This window comes from Phocoena phocoena, chromosome 10 (assembly GCF_963924675.1).
Source record: "Phocoena phocoena chromosome 10, mPhoPho1.1, whole genome shotgun sequence".
Taxonomy (NCBI): domain Eukaryota; kingdom Metazoa; phylum Chordata; class Mammalia; order Artiodactyla; family Phocoenidae; genus Phocoena; species Phocoena phocoena.
Window position 1 is genome coordinate 52,553,765 of NC_089228.1, and position 25,347 is coordinate 52,579,111.

A 25,347-nucleotide genomic window follows, 5' to 3' on the forward strand; every position below is an offset into this window, starting at 1 on the left:
GCTGCTCAGTAGCTATAGGCTAACGTATTGCACAGCACAGATATAGAATATTTATATTATTGCAGATAGGTATCGGACAACTCTGCTTAGGGCCTTGGGGAGGGCAGCTCACCCATGTAAATATGGTTTAGGTAATGTTCATATTCTTGGTGTTTTTTAAAAAAATTATTCTAATCTAGAGAGTAAGTTGTGAATGGCATTAACATAATATATGAGACTTGCTCATTTATGCGTTGCTCATTTCAGTTTGTGCATGAGAAGGAAATTGTGGCAGAAGATGACCAAGTGTTTCTTATGAAGCTACAGGTATGAAATTACATCAGAAATAGACTTAGTATGATTAATGGTTAAACTATTCTTGTACATATTTTCTTTAAAAATACAGCAATACATGCCTGAGTATCTAACCTAGAGTTTTTGTGTGTTTTTCAGTCCCTTTTAGCAAAGCAACCACCAACTGCAGCTGGACGGCCTGTGGTCAGTATTACAGATTTTGACAAAATTATTAAAATGCAGTGCATATTGTTTTAGTTCTTTTTTTCTTAATTATATACCTGTCTCAAATGGGTATGCTTTGATATAAACTTGAATTAAGGATTCTCCTGGAATTTGTGAGATTTTAAAAGATGAAACTTCACTCCCTTTTAGAATATTGAAATCATAAATATCTATTTTGCAACATTTGTCCCACATGAGTTACTGTGCCAAACCATTTATATGTGCTATTTTATAAATCCTCACCACAGCCAGATGAGGCAGGTCCCCCATTTTGCTGGTGGGGAGATGGAGGCTTTGGAGGACATCATGGCTTGCCGGAGGTTTTACAGCTGGTGGGATGGGATGCAAGTCCAGATTGGAGTCCAGATCTGACTCCCAAGCTTATACTCATAACCACACCTCATATTCAATATGTTCTTCTTTTTCCGTTGAAGGGAAAGTTAGTATTCTAAAATGCAGTGGGTCTCTGGTATTCTAATAATGAGGGCACAATTGCTAAACGCTTCTGCCCAGGGCTTGCAGCGTAAAGGGACCAGTAGAAGATATGGGGGACAGTTGCAAAGTAGTTTCTTTTTGTGATAATTTCTGTGAAGTTGAAAGTGTCAGGGTTCTGTAATTATGGCTTTCCTATTTTTACGTAGGATGCCTCGCCAAGAGTCCCAGGAGGCTCCCCTCGAACACCAAACAGATCTGTGTCGTCCAATGTTGCCAGCGTGTCACCCATCCCTGCTGGGTCAAAAAAAATTGATCCAAACATGAAAGGTACATTTCTCTCTTTCTTAGAGAAAGCAACACAATACATTTAACAATAGAAATCTACCTAGAGTCATTCCACATTTTGCTTTAGCTATTTTCATTTTTATTCAATAGCTTCTAATCTTTGTGTCTGTCAATACAATCTCATAGTTAATCAGACTGTGAACCATTTTACGGTGTAGTCTTAACATATCATCTCTGTGCTGTGAGCTTTATGAAAGCTTTGTGTTATATTTAATCATTCTGCTATGGTAGGTCATTGAAGAAATTCATGTTTTTCCTATAATGGGTTATCTGCAGTTAACATAAAGGAAAAAACTATATGCGTTATAGTTATTTCTATAGGAATAATTGCCATAAGTGGGATTAGTAGGTGAGAGTTTGTACCTTTTTATGCCTTTTGGTGATGTTTCTCAAATGGATTTTTCAATTTACATGTCATCAACATTGAGTGTTGCAGTTTGCCCACAACCTAATCAGCATTCTCTAAGTACTAACTAATAAGAGCTTTCCCCCCTAGTATTTCCTTTCTGTTTGTATTTTTCTTCTGTGAATTGTTTATTGCTATCCTTTGCCCATTAATATCTTAGAACTCCTACTGGTTTTCATATAGCATTGGGTAACTTTTTGTAATACTTGAAGCAAATATTTCTCAAGTTATATTTTTGAAGAATGCCTTTCAAAAGAGAGATATATTTGCATCTAACAATCTGTTTTAAATGCCTTTTGCCTTTTAAAAATAACTCTCTAATTTTTTAATAATTATCTTATGCTCTTAACACTCATATTTTGTTTTATATATGAGTAGATTAGAGAAGTTACCCAGCCTCAAAAGATTAAACTTGAATTTGGAACATTTTCTGTGTATAATTCTACAATAATAATTTATAGAAAAGTTGAATGCTTTGAGTACAAGTTTTTTATCTTAACCTTTTTTTTTTTTTGTAGCTGGAGCTACAAGTGAAGGTGTCCTGGCAAATTTCTTCAATAGTTTGCTGAGTAAAAAGACTGGTTCCCCAGGAGGCCCTGGTGTTGGTGGTGGTAGCCCTGGAGGTGGGGCTGGAGGTGGAAGCAGTGGTTTACCACCATCTGCCAAAAAGTCAGGTATAGTTACCTGGAGCTTTTTTTTTTTTAAACAGCTTTATTGAGATATAATTTACATACCATGAACTTTGCTCATTTAAAGTGTACAATTCAAAGTTTTAGTATATTTACAGACATATGTAAACCATTACCATAATCTAATTTTAGAACATTTTCTTCTTACTAAAAAGAAACATCCAACCTATTAGCAGTTATCCTTGCCTAACGCCCAGCCTATTAGCAGTTATTCTTCCCTCCCCTGAAGTCCTCCTAGGCAACAAACAATGTTTTCTGTCTCTTTGTATTTGCCTATCTGGAGATTTCATATAAATGGAGTCATATAGTATATGCCTTCTTTAAAATAATGTTTCCGAGGTTCATCCATGTTGTAGCATATGTATCAATATTTTGTTTTTTTTTCCTGCTGAAAAAATTCCATTGTATAGATATGCATACATATTTTATTTATCCATTTATCAGTTGATGGACATATGTTTTCATTTCTCCTGGGTATATATCTAGGAGTGGAATTGCTGGGTCATGTGGTAACTCTATGTTTAAATTTTTAAAGAACCGCCAAAGTGTTTTCCAAAATGCTATACCATTCTACATTCCCACCAGCAGTTTATGAGGGCCCCAGTTTTTCTCCATCCCTTCCAACAGTTGTTATTGTTCATCTTTGTGTTTTAGTTGTTTTGTTTTTTTTTGGTTTTGCTTAACCAAGTCCAAAATGGCTCTCTATTTGTGTGTGTGTGTGTTTTAATTGAAATATAATTGATTTACAATATATTAGTTTCAGGTATACAACATAGTGATTTGATATTTTTATACATTATAAAATGATCACCACTTGTTCATCTTTTTGGTTAGAGCCATCATTTTGGCTGTGAAGTTGTATCTCATTGTGGTTTTGATTTGCATTTCCCTGATAGTTAATTATGTTGAGAATCTTTTCATGTGTTTAATGACCATTTGTATATCTTCTTTGGTGAAATGTCTATTCAAATCCTTTGCCCATTTTAAAATCGGGTTATTTCTCTTATTGTTGAGTTCTAAGTGTTTTTTATATATTCTCTTTACTAGACCCTTATCAGATATAGAATTTGCAAATGTTTTCTCCCCCTGTGTTGGTTATCCCTTCACTTTCTTGAGTGTCCTATGAAGCACAAAAGTTTTGAATTTTGATGAAGTCTTTTCCTTTTGTTGTTTTTATAATTGCTCTTCAAGCAGACTTTTTAACCCATTCTCCTTTTTTAATCACACCTTCTTGCCACCTTTTTCACAAGTACCTGCAGCTACCATTTTTGAACATTTTACAGGTTTCTGGGTATAAATTGAATTATTTTCTGGCTTCTCACACTCTCAGTGTTGAAGATTACCTTTCTCAGTACTGCTGATTTAATTACCACTCACTCATCTTTCCAAATTCCGAAATTTTGTTGCTATTTTTCTCTTTTACTGTTCTTATTCTATGCCTTTAAAAAAGTATACCTTTATGAGATTAAATGGTAGGTGCTAGTTTTACTTCTATTTGATAACAGACCCCACAATTTAAAATGAGGGAATTTAGGGGCTTCCCTGGCGGTCCAGTGGTTAAGACTGTGCTTCCACTGCAGGGGGTGCAGGTTCGCTCCCTAGTCAGGGAACTAAGATCCTGCATGTTGCGTGGTGAGGCCAAAAAAGAAAAAAAGAAAAAGAGAATTTATTTTTAAATTAAGGATGTTTATATAACTGTGTTTTAGATAAAGTTAATGAAACTGTTGGCAATTGTTAAATGAAGACACATTGGTGTTAAGGATATTTTGACTTATGTCTAAATCTTGGTTTCTTTTTCTTTAAATAGGCCAGAAACCTGTCCTATCAGATGTTCACGCGGAACTAGACAGGATTGCACGAAAACCAGTTACAGCTTCTCCTGCAACACCCACATCTCCTACGGAAGGAGAAGCTTCTTGAAGATACCAAATAAAGCCATTTATTCAGTTTTCTGGGATAATGTAAACTTGCCTCTGCCTTCTCCTTCAAAAGTGGAATTAGGGAGCTGGAGTGCTTTTTCAGATGGACTAATAAATTCATGTCTTTTTTGTGTATGTGGTTGCCCATTTTATAAAAGGGAAGTATACAGAAGAAAAATTATCCTACACTATGTAGGATTGCTATTTGCATTGCCACTTTGCGTAAGGAAGTAATTTTGGATTTTGAAAAACTCAAATTTATAGATCTGAAATACAGCCATGTGATCATATTCTAAAGGCTACTTAAAACATATAGGAGGGTTTGAGAAGGGCAGAAAATAATATGCTTTGGGCATTCGACTTATTTGGAAGGAAGTCCAAGCTTATTTTAGTTAAGACTATTAAAAAATCATTAAAAAAAATTATGTGTTAGTTTTGCTGGAAAAGAAGATCAGTTGTCAGATTTTCCACACCAACGTAAATATACCACCACACATGGAATATGCTGAGAAAATGATCAGATAGCATTTCATACACTAGCCATTGTCTCAATTCATGATCCTGTAAGTTGTCATCAAAATATGATTTAGAAATATTGGTCAAGATTTGTTTCTTTAACTGAGAAGAAAAGAAAGCACACTGCCTAAATGTGTAAAAGAAAAATGCAGAGGTTGTTAAAATGTAAAGAGGTAACAGTCTTTGGATTTGTCTATATATATATATATCTACGTATATATATATATATCTATAGATATATATATATATGGCTCTGCCTTAATATACCCCTTTTTTGTTTGTGACTTTCAACTATAATCAGTTAATAAAGTATTTATTCTCTGCATTCAGGTTCAAATAACTTGTTGCATTCTCTTATATTTAAATTTGTATTTATCATATAATGAATAAGATTTGTTAGTATTTTAAAGTGTTTGACTTAATAGGATTATTAAGCTTTCTGATCTTCTTTCTAAGAGACGAGTACATGAGATTCACTGCCTTGTCAAAGGAATTTACCTTGATCAGTACATCTTCCCCATAAACATGTCTTGAACTACAGAATCTTACATCAGCATTCCTAGTAGTAACAATAGAGCCTTTTATCATTATTTAATGGACACAAGCTGTTTTAAAAGTTTGGCAAGTGCACTGAAACATAGCTACTCCCTTACAGGTGAGATCACCTGGTAATAGTTCCACCTTTTCAACACTCAGATTTCAGTCCTTGTTTTGGAACCTTCATGAGAACAGTTTGATTTTCCTACTGAAGTTCAACTAAAGAACACATGTACGTTTGACCTATTGTGTAATTTCAGATAATTGGGGGACAATGGTTACTACCCTTTACATTGGTCTTTGTTATAACTTTAAAATATATATTCCAAAGATGTTTTTTTTTCAACAAAATATTTGAGGACAGTACCTCTACTATCAAACATAATTCTTTCATTAGAACTTTAAAATCTGTTTGGTTTTATAATTGTATTTGGCTCCTAATGGTTGAATGTAAATACTAAAAATATATGAGAGGGTTATAATTTGTTTCAGTGTGGGAAAAACTTAGGATGTTTGTGGGCATGGAAAAATTAATTTTCAAAAACATTTTGTTTAATAAAATATGAGATGAAAAATGCCATTGATAAAATCTTCAGTCCGGTAGGGGTTCTGCAGTCCTGGTGTTGTAAAGACTGGTTTTTCTAAACTAGTAGTACTTGATGAAGTAAGTGAAACTAACGAAGAGAATTGCAGACTGTGCATTATGGTATACTTTGGTATGTCTCCTGTGTTTGCATGTCTAGACCAACTCATGTTTTTTTTCTGTGTGACATTGGAGATGTACTAGAAAATCCTCAGAATTACATTGTTACCTAAAGTAATTGTAATTGTTCACTTTATATGGGATTCAGTTTTAACTAATCAAAAATCTTGTGTTTACTGTGTTTAAACCTATTTTTGTCCCAATTTTTTTTTTTTTTTTTTTGTGGTACGAGGGCCTCTCACTGTTGTGGCCTCTTGCATTGCAGAGCACAGGCTCCGGACGCACAGGCTGAGCGGCCATGGCTCACGGGCCTCGGTGCTCCGCGGCATGTGGGATCTTCCCGGACCGGGGCACGAACCCGTGTCCCCTGCAGCAGCAGGCGGACTCTCAACCACTGTGCCACCAGGGAAGCCCTGTCCCTATTTTTGCAAGGAAATTTGTTTTTAAACTACTTAATCTTTTTTGTTTGTTTTTTTAGCACTTTTTATTGAAGTATACAGTACAGAAAAGTGTACAAGTTACAGGTGTATGGTTTGAAATATCACAAAGTGACCACATGTAACCAGCATCAGGATCAAGAAAGACAGCGTTATTTGCACCCCAGGCGCTTCCCTTGTGCCCCTTGTCAGTCCTCCCACCCACCAAGTAACTACTGCCCTTTCTTCCAAAGCTGTAGATAAGTTTTACTTATTTTTAAGCTTTATATAAATGGAATCTTACATTTATATTCTTTTGTGTCAGGCTTCTTAGTTAGTATTCTGTGGTTCCTCCATTTTGTTGCCTATAGCAGTAGTTATCCATTCTCATTGCACCATAGTATTTCATTGTGCAAGTACACTGTAATTTTTGCAGTATGCTATTGATGGGTGTATATTAGTTTCCTATTGCTGCTGTAACAATTTACCAAATTTTAGTGGCTTAATTCAGTTTTATTATCATACCATTCTCGAGGTCAGAAATCCAAAATCAGCTGTACTAGGTTAAATTAAACTGTCAGCAGGGCTGGTTTCTTTTGGAGGCTCCAGGGAGCATCTGTTTCCTTCCTTTCCAGCTTCTGGAGGCTGCCTGAATTCCTTGGTTCCTGGCCTCCTCTCCATCTTCAAAGCCAACAGCATAGCATCTTCTACTCTCTGCTTCCATCACATTGCTTCTCACTCTGACCCTGCTGCTTCCCGCATATCAGGATCCATGGGATTAAACACTTTGGCCCACGTAAGTAATCCAGTATAAGCTCCCTCAGCACGTCACTCGTCTTGCTTGCATGGTTTCTGTAAAGAAATTGGATGTTATTCTTAACCTTTGCTCCTCCATAGGTGTTTTTTCCCTTTGGCTTCTTTTAAGATTTTTTAAGTCTTTGATTTTATGCAGTTTGAATATGATATGCCTAGGTGTAGTTCTTTTGGGGAGGTGGTTATCCTTCTTAGTGTTCTCTGAACTTCCTGGATCTGTGGTTTAGTATCTGACATTAACTTGGGGGAAATTCTCGGTCATTATTGCTTCACATACTTTTTCTGTCATTTTCTGTCTTCTCTAAGGCATTTTCATGTATATGTTACAACTTTTGTAGTTGTCTCAGTTGTTGGGTATTCTGTTCCCTCTTTTTCTTCCCCAGTCTTTTTTCTCTTTGCTTCTTAGTTTTGGAAGTTTCTGTTGACAGGTCGTCCAGCTCAGAGATGCTTTCCTTAGCCATGTCTAATCAACTAATGAGCCCATGGAAAGCATTCATCATTTGTTAGTTTTTTTTTTGATCTCTACCTTTAAAAAAATTATTTCTTAGAATTTCCATCTCTCTGCTTACATTAGCCATCTGTTTTGGTGTGTCTACTTTTTCTGTTAAAGCCCTTAACATATTAATCAGAGTTGTTTTAAATTCATGGTCTGATAATTCCAGCATCTCTGCCGTGTCTGAATCTGATGCTTGCTCTGTCTCTTCTAACTGTTTTTTTGCCTTTTACTTATGCCTTGTAACTTTCTGTTGATAGCTGGACATGATGTACTAGGTAAAAGGAACTCCAGTGAATAGACCTTTTAGCACTGTGATGGTGAGGTGTTGGGGAGGGGAGGCATTCTGTAGTCCTATGATGAGGTCTCAGTGAACCTGTGTCCCTGGGCTGTGAACTTCATAAGTGCTTCTCCATCCCCCCTGCCCCCTTACACACCATAGGTGAGACAGGTTGGCTAGAGGGAGCTGGAGCTGGGTATTTCCCTTTTACGAGGCTGTTTAGGCTCTGATAAGCCCCAATTAAGGAGGCTCTGATAAAATGGCTTCTCTTGAGGACAGGCCTTGTTAAGAACAGAATACTCTGACTTATTTCAAAACGGTTACTTTCTTCCTTCCCCTACTGGAAGCACCAGGGGATTTTTCTCTGATTTTCCCTTTGAGACCCTGGTAGGGCTCCAGGAGGTAAAACTCACAAAGCAGTGGGGATCCCCTTCTAACTGGAGGTTTTAAACTCAGACTTGTCTACTCTGAGCCTCTAGCAATTTGTCAGTTACAGTTCCAGCTTTCTTACCCCAGCACTGTCTCCCTTAGAGGTTTCTGCTTGGAAGTTTCTGCTTCACCTGCCTGCCTCTCCAATATGAAGGACTGCAGTTGGCCCTGTGACCTCACTCCTCTGACAGATCTAAGAAAAATTGTTGATTTTTCAGTTCAGCTTTTTACTTGTTAGGATGGAGAGATGACTTCCAAACACCTTACTTGGTGGACCAGAATCCCAAAGTCTAATTTCCCCCTCTCAAAATCCTAATCACACCTGCAGAGTCCCTTTGCCAAATAAGGTAGGATTCACAGGTTCCAGGGATTAGGATGTGGACATCCTTGGGGGGCCAATAGTCAACCTACCACAAGATGTTTGGGTGGTTTCAGTTTTCCAGTTGCTGTTACTAATTGTGTTGTTATGAACAGTCTTGAATGTGTCTTGTGGAAAACATGTTCTCCTCCCTGTTGGGTGTATATGTAGACATGGGTTGCTGGATTCAAAGGCTGTGTGTATATTCAGCATTAGCAGGTGTTAAATGTTTAGCAAAAGTTTTTCCAAAGTTATAAGAGGTCCCATTCCTGGGAGAAAATATTTGCAAATTATATATCTGATAAGAGTATAGTATTCAGAATATATAAAAACTCTTAAAACAATAGGAAGACAGCCCAATGTTGAAATGGACAAAGTATTTGAATAGATATTAATTCAGAGGAGATATATGAATGACAAACACATGAAAAGTTGCTTGATATCATTAGTAATTGGTGAAATGCAAGTCAAAGCCACAATGAGTTACCACTTCACAGCTGAAATAAAAAATAAGTGTTGGTGAAGATGTGAAGAAATTACAACTCCTGTACATTGCAGGTGGGAATGTAAAATGGTACAACCACTTTGGAAAACAGTATGGTTAAACATATAGTTACCACATGACCTAGCATTTCCACTCCTGGATATATACCCAACAGAAATGAGAACGTATGTCCTTACAGAAACTTGTATACAAATGTTTATAGCAGCATTATGTATAATAGCTAAAAGGTGGAAACAAACAAAACATCCATCAGCAGACAAATGGGTAAACAGAATGTGACATATCCATACAATGGAGTATTTTTCAGCTATAAAAAGGAATGGGAGTTCCCTGGTGGTCTAGTGGTTAGGACTCTGTGCTTCACTGCCGAGGGAACTAGGATTCTGCAAGCCACACAGCATGGCCAAAAAAGAAAAAGGAGTGAAGTATTGATACATGCTACAACATGGATGTACTTTGAAAGCATGTTAAGTGAAAGAAGCCAGTCAAAAAGTCAGAATGTATGATTCCATTTATATGGAATGTCCAGAATAGGCAAATGCTTTGAGACATAAAGTAAATTAGTGGTTGCAAGAGGAGAGGGCAATGAGGAGTGACTGCTAATAGGTATAGGGTTTCTTTTGAGGGTGATGAAAATGTTCTGGAATTATACAGTGCCCAGTCTTGTGAATATACTAAAAACTTGATGTCGCTTCAAAAGGGTGAGTTACATATCAATTTTTTTAAAGGAATTCGCATTGCTACCAGCAGTATATGTGTTCCAGTTGCTCTACATCTTTGCATACACTTGCTATTGTCTATCATTCTGGCAGGTTTTTTATTTATACAACAGGATCTCATTGTGGTTTTAATCGTATTTCCTTAATAACTAATGCAATTAAGCATGTTTCATGTTTATTGGCCATTTGGATATCCTCTTTTATAAAGTACCTGTTTAAGAATCTTAAGAGTCTTCTTTTTTTTATCCCCCTCAGAAAAATAGGGAGATATTTGACTTTTTCTTACTATCTCGTTCTTTACGTATTCAGAATACTAGTCCTTGTCAGATACGTATTGCAAATATCTTCTCTCATTCTGTGGTTTGGCCTTTTCACTCTCATTGCTATCTTTTGATGAATAGAAATTGATTTCAATGTTCCATTTACTAGCTTTTCTTTATGGTTATTGATTTTTTTTTTTTTTACCTGTTTTGAAGAAGTCTTTGCTTGCCCTCAAGGTCATGAAGATAGTTTAAGTTTTTTTTTTCTAGAAGCTTTATTGTTTTACTTTTCTACAATTCATCAATTCATCTGGGATTGATTTCTGTGCATGGTACGAAATAGGGGATAAAGGTTTTTGTTATTTTTTTTTAGTGTGGTATTCAATTAATTCATTACCACTCTGGTGGGGGGGGTATCATCCTTCTGAACTGCAGTGTCACCTGGGTCATAATTTGTCCATTTATGCATGCATCTGTTTCTGGACTTTTTGTTCTTTTCCATTTGCCAGTTTCTCTACCCTGTACCAGTACTACAGTCTCAATTTCTGTAGTTAAAAAAAAAAAAAAAAAAAGCCTTTATCTGGCAGCCTAAGCCCTCCCCTATTGTTTTTCCTTAAGATGGTTTTTGCTATTCTTGACCCTTTGCATTTCCATATAAACTTTAGAATCAAGTGGTCAGTTGCCACACCAAAGAAGTGGCCTTTTTTTTTTTTTGCGGTTTGCGGGCCTCTCCCTGTTGTGGCCTCTCCCGTTGCGGAGCACAGGCTCTGGACGTGCAGGCTCAGCGGCCATGGCTCACGGGCCCCAGCTGATCCACGGCATATGGGATCTTCCCGGAGCGGGGCATGAACCCATGTCCCCTGCATTGGCAGGCGGATTCTCAACCACTGTGCCACCAGGAAAGCCCAGAAGTGGCCTTTTGATTGAGATTGAATTTATGGATCAATTTGGGGATAATTATCATATTTACAGTATCTTCCAAGCTATGCACAGGAATATCCTTCCATTTAGATAGGCCGTCAGTCTCTCCTCGCAGTGTTTGTATTTTTCAGTGTATCATCTTGCACCTTCTTTTGGTAGATTTTTTTTCCAGCTAATTTTTTTAGGCTATTTTATTTTTTATTTATTTTTTTGGCCACGCTGTGCAGCTTTCGGGATCTTGGTTCCCTGACCGGGGATTAAACCCGGGCTCTCAGCAGTGAAAGCTCAGGGTTGTAACCACTGGACCACCAGGGAACTCCCTTTTTGATGCTGTTTTAAATGGCATCCTTTTAAAATGTTATTTTCTTTGTTGCTGGTATGTAGAAATACACTTTTTTCATATTGATCTTATCCAGCAACCTTACTCAGATTCATTTGTTAATGTTCATCCGTAGTTTATTTTACATGTGTCCTGTCTACAGTCCTCTGCTCTCCCAGCTGAGCTATTGAAAGGTGCACCATCTGTAATTTATTTTATATTTTTCTACATATAATTATGTCATCTGCAAATAACGAGTTTTAGTCTTTTCTAGTGTTATCTTGCTTTGTGACGCCTATGCTCCAGTATAGGATTCTATAGAACCGAAGAGAGGAAGCATCTTTATCTCGTTGCCCATCTCAGAATGAAAGCTTTAAATTTCACTATTGAGTGTATTTGCTGCATGCTTTTTGTAGATACTCTATCAGAAAGAAAGTTCTCTTTTTTCCTAGTTACTTTATATCATAAGTTTTATGAATGGGTGTTGAATTTTATAAAATGCTTTTTTATTAGATAATTTTTCTGTTCGTGGTATCAGTTACATTACCTTTTAGAAATATTAAGCCAACTTTGTATCCCTGAAATTAACTTGATCTTGATGTATTTTATTATATTGCTGGATTTGGTTTGCTAATATTTTATTAGGATTTTACATCATGCTCCTGAGAAAAATTGTCCTGTAATTTTCATGGTTTTGTCAGTGTTTGATATCAGGATTATGTTGAAATCATAAATCAAGTTGGAAAGTATTCCTTCTTTGTAAAGAGTTTGTGGGACTTCCCTGGTGGTCCAGTGGGGAAGACTCTGCTCTCCTAATGCACTGGTTCGATCCCTGGTCACGGAACTAGATCCCACATGCCACAGCTAACACCCGGCTCAGCCAAATAAATAAATAAATATTAAAACAAACAAACAGTTTGTGTAAGATTGGTGTAATACTTGTTAGTTTTGCTTCTTTAAAACTATCAGATATCAATTTATAAGGCCTGTTGTGGAACTTAACAGTAGCCCAAATGGTAATATCTGTTACAGTTTTCGCATGTGGGCTTTCGTTTTAGAGAAAGTACTTGCTTTTTAAACTGGTAAAATGCCAGAATACGGGAATTCCTCTTTCATGTAGCACCTTATTAATGTCTTTATCAAATAGTGGTTCCCCATGCTGAAATAGGATTGTAGACAATGATATCATGGAATTCTCACTATATGTGTAAGAGTTATCCTGTGATCATGATCACTTCAGAGACTTATAGGAAAAATTGTAGTCCATACATACAATAAAAAATACATGAAGTAATTAATGTGAAGAGGTATATGAAATTCAAGGATTTATTTATTTATTTTAGTGCTACGCGGGCCTCTCACTGCTGTGGCCTCTCCTGTTGCGGAGCACAGGCTCCGGGCGCGCAGGCTCAGCAGCCATGGCTCACGGGCCCAGCCGCTCCGTGGCACGTGGGATCCTCCCGGACCGGGGCACGAACCCGTGTCCCCTGCATCGGCAGGCAGACTCCCAACCACTGCGCCACCAGGGAAGCCCCAATTCAAGGATTTTTAAAAGGTATTTCTCAATCAGATAATTAGAGAATATATGGATAGAGTTATACTTTGAGAAATAATCATAAAATAATGATGCTTCCAATTTCTCAAAATATGACTATATATAGAGAGAGAGAGGGAGGGAGAGTAATATATACAGACACACACGTTTGGGGCAGAGTAGTACCTTGATCTCATTGTATCACCAAAATCTGTTTAGAATTAGTTGGTCACAATTCTTTTCTGTCTTATGTTGGGTTAAGATTTTTTTCTAAAATTCAAATATGGGTGATTCTTAAAACTTTTGGTCACAAGACTCCTTCCCCCACCCCCTGCGCAAGGCTTGGGGGGGTCTTAGTTCCCCAACCAGGGATTGAACCTGGGACCTCGGCAGTGGAAGTGCTGAGTCCTAACCACTGGACCACCAGGGAATTCCCAAGACTCCTTTATATTTGTACTTATTAAGAACCCCAAAGAATTATTGTTAATGTGGTCACTTATCTGTATTTGCCATATAATAAATAAAAGCTGAAAAATTTAAAATATTCATTTATAAATAACAATAGTAATTCCATTACATGTTAAAGTAACTTTTTATAGGAAACAACTTTACAAAACTAAAAGTATGTAGAAGGGTACTGTTGTTGAACACTTTTACAAGCTCTGATGCCTGGCTTAATGGAAGACAACTGGGTTCTCTCATCTGCTGTATTCCGTCTGATCTGATGTGCTATTTGAATTCCAGGAAGAAAATCCAGCCTCACAAATACATAGGTGGAAAAAGTAGGAGTATTTTAATAGCTTTTCCAGATAATTGTGAATTTCCTTTTCTGATACTAAAGCTTGACAAGTGTTAGTTTTTTAAAGGTTAATTGCAGTGTGGAATCCATTGGTCTTTCTTGCCCTTTGAGTGGATTTTTACCTTTATGTGATTTTGTAACATTATTCACTGGATTTAGAAAATATCAGTTCACTGAACTACAGAGTTCTTCCAAATATTGACATGTCCCATTATAAAATGTCTCCCCAAATCACATATTTTTAGTTATTATCAGATCTCATTAGAAAAGATTAAGTGGTGGGAAACTGTCAGGCTGAATGATGGATACAAATTTTCCAAGATTCTGATTTTTTGAAAGTTCAACTTTTATCAGTGTAACAGATACTGTCAGTTTTATTCCTTGTACTGACAGGCTCACTTCGCTCATTTCTGAGAAAATGTCTGCCAAATACATCTGAAAAACCAGTTGGGCTGCAAGTAGTTCTTTCAAGTAAGCCTGGTGGAAGAAGTGGCCAGTTCAGCTTACCACTCAATAGCACAAAAACACTTCTGTAAGCAGCAGAAGTGGTACACGTGTCCTTCCATTTCCTCACACAGAATTTTAGAAGAACTGGTACTAAATGGTTGCAACTTAGTGAAATTAATTTTTACTTCATCAAGGGAATTCTTAAGTGAACTTGGCTTTATATTTTCCCACAGAGTGGTAGAGTGGTGAAGAATACGCTGACTACAAGTTCAGTTTGGTGCCACTGCCTTGCCTTGTGCTAGAGTGCTAGCAGTTTTACTCCACCTGCAGTGCAAACAAATGTTCACACAGTGAAAAAGGCAGATGACCTCTTAGTAGTTGTATGAGAATAGTTTTGACTTTATGGAATCCCAGAAAAGTTCTCAAGACCTCTAGGGGTCCTCTGAGCACACTCAGAACTGCCATTATAACCCAGTAGCCAAAATCAGTCATTTGATTTTGTCCTGTGTTGCCTTAGAATTTACAACAAGGCTTTGGTTCAGAAATTTTGGTTGACGTCCTGTAGGATGTGACTCTTCTAAACATTTTCTGTTAAAGTGTGTTCTGTCTTTAATGCTACAACTTTGCCAATAGTTACCTGGGTTAGTCTCCTATTATTCTGTGTTTTGTGCGTGTGCACTCTGGTCTTTTCAAGTCCTACTCAGATGGGAAATACTATTTAAATGACAGGTGAGGGCTTCCCTGGTGGCGCAGTGGTTGAGAGTCCGCCTGCCGATGCAGGGGACCCGGGTTTGTGCCCCGGTCCGGGGAGATCCCACATGCCGCGGAGCGGCTGGGCCCGTGAGCCATGGCCACTGAGCCTGCGCGTCCGGAGCCTGTGCTCTGCAACGGGAGAGGCCACAATAGTGAGAGGCCCGCGTACCGCAAAAAAAAAAAAAAGTGATAACCAAATCTTTTTTTAATTAAAAAAATTTTATACAATTTTTAAAGGTTACTTTCCATTAACAGTGATTACAAAATATTGGCTCTATTCCCCATGTTGTACAGTGTATTCTTGAGCTTATCTTACACCCAGAAGTTTGTGCCTCCCACTCCCCAACCCCTGTAACCATTAGTTCTCTATATTTATGAGTCTGCCTCATTTTTGGTTATATTCACTGGTTTGTTGTATTTTTTAGATTCCACATATAAATGATATCATATCTGAGCCTGGAGCAGCCACCTGCACCTTGTGTTCCTGTCTCCCTGTGTCTGTGTGCTGCCCTGGTCCACTCTTCTTGAATTCCCCCTGGTTAATCCCCTAGCATTTGTCTTTCTCTGTCTAACTTATTTCACTTAGCATAATGCCCTCCAAGCCCATCCACATTGCTGCAGAGGTCAAAATTTCTTTCTTTTTAATGGCTGAGTAGTAGTCCGTTGTATATATGTACCACATCTTCTTTATCCATTCATCTGTTGATGGATTCTTAGGTTGCTTCCATATCTGGCAATTGTAAATAATGCTGCTATGAACATTTGGGTGCATGTATCTTTCCGAATTAGTGTTTTTATTTTTTTCGGGTATGCACCCAGGAGTGGAATTGCTGGGGATGGCCACATCTTTTGCTGTACTCCCAAAGCTTTTGCTGCTCTTTAACTGCAGTAGATGCTTAATATCTCGAGAGCATTAACTTTCAAGTAAAGTAGTCTTAGTCCAACCCTACCTTGCAAGATATGAGCGTCTTAGCCACCACCTCCTCCTTAAATGGGCTTTGTAAAGCCACGAGCATCTTCATATGCAAGAACTGCGGTGCCAGGATGCTGTGGAAGACCGTGGAAAGAGGCAGAAGAGCTGGATTACTCCATTTATTAATCCCATGACTCTGTAAGTCATTTATTGTTCTGTAGCCTTGGTTCCATTGTCTGTGTGGTGTCAAGGACAACCTGCTTAGATGTAGAGTTACAAACGTGGTAAATGAAATTGAGTCTGTGGGGTCCTTTCTAAACGGAATCGTTGCACAGATTTAAGTTTTCATAGCCTCCGGGAAGGAGTTTTAATTTACATAAATTCCTTAAATACTAGTCCCATGATTATTCAAGTATGTTTAGCTATCTACTCTAAATATATTAGTGTAATTAGACCACTTCTGAAACACCTACTGCCTTGTATGCTTGTTTCTATAAGAAAAGTTATATATATACACACATATATATATTCATACATGTGTGTATATTTATACATATATGTATAAAATGGGATTATACCAACTGATAGCTATTTGTAAAGATAAAATTAGATCTATACCTGACATCAGTCACAGGAATCAACTCCAAATGTATCAGACCTAAATATAAAATATGAAACCGTAGAATTACTAAACGAAGACATAAAATTGTTTTGTGTCTGAGTGGGGAAAGGCTTTCTAACTTTAACTCAATCCACATGCAATGAAAGAAAAATCTTATATTCACCTACCTAAAAATAACTGGGGGAAAAAAAGCATGATGGCAAAAAGCACCATAAGCAGAGCCAAAAGACAAGCAAAAAGTTTGAGAGATAGTAGTTGTATCACAGATAAAGAGCTGATATACCTAATATTTGAAGAACTCTTAAAATAGAGGTGGGGGAACTAAAATCCTTATAGAATATAAATAGGCAAAAAACATGAACAGACAAGTAAAACATAAAAATAGCCCTTGAACATATGTAAGTATGTTCAGTTTTCCTCAGGGAGAAATGCAAATTAAAATTACACCAAAATCCTATTTCTCCCCATCTGAACGAAGAAAATTCAAAGCTTGATTCTACACTTTGTAGGAGATGTGGAGATGTTGGAGAAACAGCTGTGTTCACTATTCCTGGGAGTGCAAAACAGTATAACCTCTCGCAAGGGCAATTCACAGTATTTTACACACACTTAATAATACCTACCTAGGAATTTACCCCAAAGATACATATCTGACAATACAAAAATAATATTCACACAGTTATTCATTGTGACATTATTTGTAATTGCAAAATATTGGAAACAAGCTAAATGCCTATTCATAGGAAATTGGGTGAATAAACTGAGGTATGGCCACTCAATGTAATTATTCAAAAAAAACAAAACCAAAAAACGAAGCTGATTTCTATGAACTGACGTGCAGGAACTTCAGGACAGTGTATGTCTCTTTCCACTAAAGAAACACAGGGGAGATAACCAGAAGCAAACAAAATGTTACCTGCAGAGGGTGATTGAGCAAACTGAGACAGAACAGATAGACTGAACACCTAAGTGTACCTTTTTGTATGTTTTTACTTACGCAACTTTTGTTTATGCTTCACATTTTCAAACACTAATACTTAATCGATGATGAGGGGAAAACAGATTGTTTTCTGGAATCTTTAATGACGCTCAGTGTGAGGCACCCTGTGTTAAGAGTGGCCTTCTAATGACAGAGACACCCTGTAATCTAAATCCCAAACTGGACCCCACCCTCTTTTCCCAAAGCAGTCAAAAGAGTCCATCTTGCTCCATCACATCTCCCACCCAAGCAATCAGACTGTCCTGAACTAAAATACCCAACTGATATTAAGGAAGGAGGCTAAGTTATCTAGAGTCTTCTCCCCCCAAATGCCTCTGAGGAATTAACTCCCGCGCACAGGAGTGCAGAAAGCCTAGAACGAAAGGCATCACTAGCATTCCTTTGCCATCGCAGCCCTCTGCTGGTATACATAAAATGTGGAGACTGAAGAAGTTACTTGCTTATCCTCTAATCTTGTTGATAAACTATCATCCCTAGGAGATTTCTGATCCAGACTTTTCTTTGCTTACTTGGCACAACACAGCACCAAACACTGAAGTGTTTGGAAACGTTGACGAGGAAAACTTGAGACCTTTTCCTTTGCCTCTGTGACACTACTTCTGTGTTCTCCTGCTCTCTAAACATGCCTTTATTTCTGTGACTCCTGTTCACCTTCTCTCGCACTCCTGCAAAAGTCCTAGCCTAAATCCTTCTTCTCTCTGTAGGTTCTTCCCTTGAATTTTTTTTTCTTTCTTTTTTTTTTTTCTGGCCGCGCAGCTTGGGGGATCTCAGTTCCCTGACCAGGGATTGAACCCAGGCCATGGCAATGAGAGCCCGGAATCCTAACCATTAGGCCACCAGGAAACTCCCTTTCCTTGAACATTTGTACAGTTCTGTCAGTTTGATGAGTTTCCCAAATGTTTTATCTCCTCCAGATACATATTTGAAACTAGGTACTAAGAACTCCACTTGAACTTACTTCTGGCACGGAAACCTTGGTGTGTCCTAGTCTGAGTTCTTCACCTTGGCTTTGTTTAGACAAAAGATCCAAAACCTGAAAATAAGGCCGAAGGATTACCAAGTGCCCTTTCAATGACATATATCAGACTAGAGCAGTGCTTTTCAAAAGGTGGCCCTGGACTAGCAGCATCAGCGGTACGTTGGAACTTGATATAAATACAAACTCCCAAGTTCCACTCAAGATCTCGTGAGTCAAAAACTGTCGGGGTGGAGCCCTAGAAATCTGTGATTCAACAGGCATTCCTGGTGATTCTGCTGAGAATCTGAGGTAAGATCTACTGAACTAGAGTGGGATTGTCAGACTGTGGCTTGTGGGCCATTCCGGCCCAGTGCCTGTTTTTATAAAGTTTTATGGGGATATGGTTGCAATATAGCATTTATTTATGTATCATTTATGGCTGCTTTCACTCTACAACAACAGAATTGAGTACTTACGACAGAGACTGCATTGCCCTCATGGCCTAAGACATTTACCATCTGGCCCTTTACAGAAAAAAGTTTACAAACCCCTAAACTACAGCATTGTCCCCCACACCCTCTGAAGGGTCATCAGTGGTCTAGGGAAAGATAATTTTACTTACTGTTTATTATTGAATTGGGCCCAGAGTCTGTAACGTTAGATGTTAATTATAGAAGATATATAAGCTACAAATAATTTTGTCTTTATTTTTATTTATTTTAATTTTAAAGGTTGAAGTATAGTTGATTTACATTGTGTTAGTTTCAGGTATACAGCAACTTGATCAGTGAGACGTATATCAATTTTTTTCAGATTCTTTTCCCCATGTAGGTTATTACAGAGTGTTGAGTTCCCTGTGCTATCCAGTAGGCCCTTGTTGATTATCTATTTCAGTGGTCCCCAACCTTTTTGGCACCAGGGACCAATTTCATGGAAGACAATTTTTCCACTGACCTCCCCCCTGCTGCCAGTGACCCACAGGGCGGGCGCGGGGGTATGGTTCAGGTGGTAATGTGAGTGATGGGGAGCGGCAATGAAGCTTCACTCTTTTGCCTGCCACTCACCTCCTGCTGTGCGGCCCAGTTCCTAACAGGCCGGGACCAGCACGGGTCCGTGGCCTGGGGCTTGGGGACCCCTGATCTATTTTATATATGTTAGTGTGTCTATGTTAATCCCAATTGCTAATTTATCTCTCCACCCCTACCTTTCTCCTTTGGCAACCATAAGTTTGTTTTCTAAGTCTGTGAGTCTCTTTCTGTTTTGTAAATTAGTTCATTTGTATCAGTTTTTAGATTCCACCTATAAGTGATACCATTATATTTGTCTTTCTCTGTCTGACTTACTTCCCTTAGTATTATAATCTTGAGGTCCATCTGTGTTGCTGCAAATGGCATTATTTAATTCCTTTTTATGGCTGAGTAATATTCCATTGTGTATATGTACCACATCTTCTTTATCCATTCATCTGTTGATGGACATTGTGGTTGCTTCCATGTCTTGGCTATTGTAACTAGTGCTGCAGTGAACATTGGGGTGCATGTGTCTTTTCGAATTATGGTTTATCCTGATATATGCCCAGGAGTGGGATTGCTGGATCATATGGTAGCTCTATTTTCAGTTTTTTAAGGAACCTTCATAGGGTTCTCCATAGTGGCCATTATCAATTTACATTCCCACCAAACAGTATAGGAGGGTTCCCTTTTCTCCATGCCCTCTCCTGCACTTATCGTTTGTAGACTTTTTGATGATTGGCCATTCTGACTGGTGCGAGGTGATACCTCGTTGTATTTTTGATTTGCGTTTCTCTAATTAGTGATGTTGAGCATCTTTTTGTGTGGTTTTCTCTTTTTAAACAGTGTGAGTAAAATTTACCTCTTGAAAGTCTACCCGGTTTTGAATTTTTTTTTCTTTTTTAAAAATTATTTATTTATTTATTTGGCTGTGCTGGGTCTTAGTTGCAGCACGTGGGATCTTTGTTGCCGGTGCGGGATCTTTAGTTGCAGTATGTGAGATTTTTTATTTAGTTTCAGGATGCAGAATCTTTTAGTTACGGCATGCGAACTCTTAGTTGTGGCACGTGGGGTCTAGTTCACTGACCGGGGCCCGAACTCAGGTCCCCTGCATTGGGAGCTTGGAGTCTTAGCCACTGGACCACAAGGGATGTCCCTTGAATTGTTTTTTGATGACCTACCCCAGGACATTTCTTGAGGGCAGGTGTCATATACAGCCCCTCAGGCCTTGTGAAGATGGAAGTGCCCGTAAGTCGAGGTTTTAAAGTTGTTGTTGTGGGAAATAGCCACAAGGTGGCAGGATTTCTTCATGTCCGGGTCTGGTTACTCAGGCAACCAGAGCCTTAGCGAAAGTGGTGTTCCTGGGTTGTCAGAGTGGAATGTGCCAGAACAAAGGCCCAAGGACTTGTGTCTCATTACTTCTTACCCTTTACTTTTCACCTTTCCCCAGACAAAACCCAACCCCTAGAAAACCGCTAGACTGAGGGTGCTTTCGTCTGGAGGTGGGGCGATTCTAAGGAAGGAGGCTGGAGGTGAGAACCCCACCACCAGGAGACGTGGAGACCGGGTGAGTTTTCAAAACTCTTCCAGCCCAGAGAGTCCACCCTTCTTTGCGTGCACTGGGCTTGGTTTAGCTGTAAGAGGGCCCGCCTGAATCTGGAGATTGTGGTCCCATCCAGAGGGGACCAGGCACTAGAGGGCCAAGGGGGGGGCTTATTTGATGGCACATCCTTTCTAACTCCCTGAATCCCAGGGTAGTCCAGCCTTGAGACCCAAGCCTACTCAGGCTCCAGGGATGGGACACCAGCTTGGGTCACCAAGGCCTGAGGGGAATATAGTAGGTGTTTCTTTTTTTTTCTTTTTAATTTAAATTTAATTTTTATTTTATATTGGGGTATTGTTGATTTACAGTGTTGTGTAAGTCTCAAGTCTCAGCGACTTGATTCAGTTATACATAGACATATATCTATTATTTTTCGGATTCTTTTCCTATATAGGTTATTACAGAGTGTTGAGTAGAGTTCCCTGTGTTATCCAGTATCCAGTTATCCCTGCTGATTATTTTATATATATTAGTGTATCTATGTTAATCCCAATCTCCTAATTTATCCCTCCCCCCCACCTTTCGCCTTTGGCACCCATAAGTTTGTTTTCTGTCTGTGAGTCTGTTTCTGTTTTATAAATTAGTTCATTTGTGTCAATTTTTAGATTCTACCTATAAATGATATGATGTTTGTCTTTGTCTGACTTACTTCACTCTTTTCTGATAGAAGTGAAAATGATTTCTCTGCTAGAGTTAATCACAAAGGCAATAATTTGTGATTATTACAAATTAGCCATTTAGCTAATGGCTAAACATTAGCCAGTTTCGGATCTAACCTAGTAATCTTATTCCAGCTTTTTTTCATACATAGACACACTCACAGACATATACACACATACCACGATCTTTCACATAATTCTCTGAATCATTTTGCATTCTTTTGATTGCTAGTAAGTTAAATAAGTCTTTGAAGCATGCTGACATACTTGACAAACATACCGTCATGTTTTTCACTTTTTGAAGTTTATACTTTGATCCTGACAAGAGTTAATTCCTCCTATGTTCCTTGTCTCTGTCAATCTTTGTTATATGGCTTGAAATTTTAGCACCTGTTCCAATTCCTTCCTTTTTCTTCAAACACATCAATCGCCAAATCGCTCTGGTTTTCCGTCCCACAGGGTCTTTTCAAGCTACCCCTTCTGCTCTCTTTCCATGACCACTGTCTGAATTTGAGCCTCTCCTTCCTACTTCCAGAACTTCTACAACAGCCCCCTACGTGGTGTTTGTAACCAGCCCAGTCTACACAAGGCTGCTAGAAAAATATCCTCAAGCAAGAGCTCTGGTCATTTCACTTCCCTACTTCGGTGGTTCCTCATTGTTCAACAGTAAAGGAAAGCCCTAGTTCCTTAGCCTGATTTCTAAGGCCCTCCAAAATCTGACCCTCAGTTTATCCTCCTTGACAACCCTTTGTCCTTCCAACCTCTGTTCTATGTGCAGTCTCTTTGCTTTCCATCCTGTTGCCCCTCTGGCTGCAGTGCCCTCTGTCCTCTTTCTGCATGTCCAAAGCTTAGTATTCTTTAACCCCCAGCTTGAAGCTCTACCTCGCAGATCCTTTTAGCTGAAAGTCATTTCCCTCTACTCTGAATTCCCAAAACATTTACTTTGTATCTCTTTTATGGCACATACACTTTGTTTTGTGACCTGGTCTGTTATGTATGTTTTTTGTTTCTGTGGCCTCTTTGTTGTTTTTTTTTTTTTGCGATTCACGGGCCTCTCACTGTTGTGGCCTCTCCCGTTGCGGAGCACAGGCTCCGGACGCGCAGGCTCAGCAGCCATGGCTCACGGGCCCAGCCGCTCCGTGGCATGTGGGATCTTCCCGGACCAGGGCATGAACCCGTGTCCCCTACATCAGCAGGCAGACTCTCAACCACTGCGCCACCAGGGAAGCCCTCTGTGGCCTCTTTGTAGGACAGTGTCTGTGGTCCAAATTTGTATCCACATTACTGCCTAACTGTGCTAACATAGATAAGAGAGCCATGAAGTTTTTTCAGTAGGAGCTGCTGGAAACTTAAAATTTCAACTGAAGAGGTAGCACCAAATTATTTTTTTAATGTTGAAAATCTCCTCAAATTATATTTTCCCAAACTATCTCTTTTTGTGAATGTTTTCTTTCCTTCATTTAAAAAATATTAACTATATTAAAGGAGAAAACTGAATACTCTCCAAAACATAAATGAATCTTCCTTTCTTCTATTTAGTGTATCTTTTCTCTATAAATAAGATTTCTCATTTCAATGTAGCAAGTCCCAGCATTTAACTATTCAGTGTTCTTTATTCATTAATGAAGCGAAAGTTTTCTATGTGGCTGCCCTCATCCAAAGGACTCCCTAGTACAGTCATCCTATGGTGTCCAGGGTGGGGACTGGTTCCAGGACCCTCCCTGGATAACAAGATCCTCAAATGCTCTAGTCCTTTATATAAAAACATGTATTTGTATATAACATATGCACATCCTCCCATACATTTTAAATCATTTATAGATAATTTATAATACCTAATACAATGTAAATGCTATGTAAGTAGTTGCTGACATACAGCAAATTCAAGTTTTGCTTTATGGAACTTTATGGAATTTTAAAAAAGTATCTTCTATCTGTGGTTGGTTGAGTCTGCAGATGCAGAACCCATGGATACAGAGGGCCAACTGTACAAGTGTTTGTTCATGAAGACCTAAAATCTTCAGTTGGTCTTTTAATTTATTAAGAAACAATAAGCAATGCACATTTTTTTAAACTGGCAGGGTATTAGTGTCTAAATGCTAGGCACCCCCAAATCAATCAGAGCAAAGGAGGTTATGGCACGTCTGCTGTCTCCTACCTAATAGCTTTCATTCCCATCGTGTTATGAAACAGTGTTCCTCCACATTTGGATGGATTTCTCACCGGTAGTATCTGGAGAGCTTCTTACAAAATTATATAACGAAGACCCACCCAAATCCAGACACTTTGGGGCTGGATCTCCAAGGAGCTTTATTTTATTTTATTTTATTATTATTTTTTTGTGTGGTACGCAGGCCTCTCACTGTTGTGGCCTCTCCCGTTGCAGAGCACAAGCTCCGGACGCGCAGGCTCAGCGGCCATGGCTCACGGGCCCAGCCGCTCCGTGGCATGTGGGATCTTCCCAGACCGGGGCACGAACCCGTGTCCCCTGCATCGGCAGGCAGACTCTCAACCACTGCGCCACCAGGGAAGCCCCAAGGAACTTTATTTTTAACTTCGCAGATGATTCTTCGGCACCCTGAAGTTTGCGAATCACAGGCTACATTCTATCCTCTTCCAAGTTCAAAGAGAAGCAGAGAACCTTTTTAGACTTTCCCAAGTGCACCGTAAACGAACCAAGAGCGTTGAGAGTCGTCCATTTTTTCTCCTCTCTCTAAGTGTCCTTCTTCTTTGTAACTTTCCCTTAATATTTTATTTTGAAAATATCCAAACACAGAAGTTGAAATAATTGTGCAGTGGACACCCATGTACTACACCATTAACATGTTATCACAGTTGCTTTATCACAAATCTCTCCTTTCATCCATCTCTCTATTCATTAACTCATCTTTTTTTTTTTTCATGAATTTCAAAGTAAATTTCAGACACAGGTAGTATCTAATTTGGGATGATGCTGACTTGAAGAATAACAAGGCAATGAATTCTTGTAGCCCTTGTGAAAGCACAGTGGCTTTATTGGCCAGGATTGGTGGCTGCTTGACCTCAGCAAGAGGTTAAGAATGTGTTTAATCAAAGACAGAAGGATAGTTTGGGCTGACTGTAGATTATCTCCCTGCCCCACCACCCTCATCCCCTGCAGCTGAGTAGTTTCTGTTTGTCTCTATTCATTTGAATGGGAGCTTTTGTTTTGTTACTGGGAGAAGAAAGGGAGGTTTGGGGCTGTGGAGAACGGAAGATAAATGTGGAAGCAGAGGGCAGCAGTAACCCCTCCCTTTAACACTGTTTCAAGGCCCTAATGGAGAGATGGGTTACAGGCTGAGGTTGCTGGCTTAGTGGTTAGCAGCAAGGCCATGAGTCAGACTGCCTAGGCCTACATTCTACTTGTCCCTGGGTGTTTGACCTCGGATGTGATACTCAGCCTCCTGGTCTTGTTTCTGAACCGAACTTGGGTCCTCTTGCCCAGCATACAGCAAAGCCAGTTTACTGAC

The 25,347-nt window shown here is 38.9% G+C and overlaps 1 protein-coding gene and 1 non-coding gene across 3 annotated transcripts in view; one reads left to right on the forward strand and one right to left on the reverse strand.

The window, feature by feature from the left end:
* Positions 1-4,293, forward strand: part of DYNC1LI1 (dynein cytoplasmic 1 light intermediate chain 1) — a 43,165-nt gene extending 38,872 nt beyond the window's left edge. For both annotated transcript variants that reach the window (XM_065885103.1, XM_065885104.1), the window contains 5 exons: positions 247-306; positions 433-477; positions 1,140-1,260; positions 2,203-2,358; positions 4,181-4,293. In XM_065885103.1, the coding sequence (XP_065741175.1) occupies positions 247-306; positions 433-477; positions 1,140-1,260; positions 2,203-2,358; positions 4,181-4,293 (495 nt within the window). The remainder of the gene's footprint in view (positions 1-246; positions 307-432; positions 478-1,139; positions 1,261-2,202; positions 2,359-4,180) is intronic.
* A 9,159-nt stretch (positions 4,294-13,452) lies between these two features.
* On the reverse strand, positions 13,453-13,525 carry TRNAG-UCC (transfer RNA glycine (anticodon UCC)). The gene has a single exon. It is a non-coding gene; the product is annotated as a tRNA-Gly (tRNA).
* Positions 13,526-25,347: the final 11,822 nt, after the last annotated feature.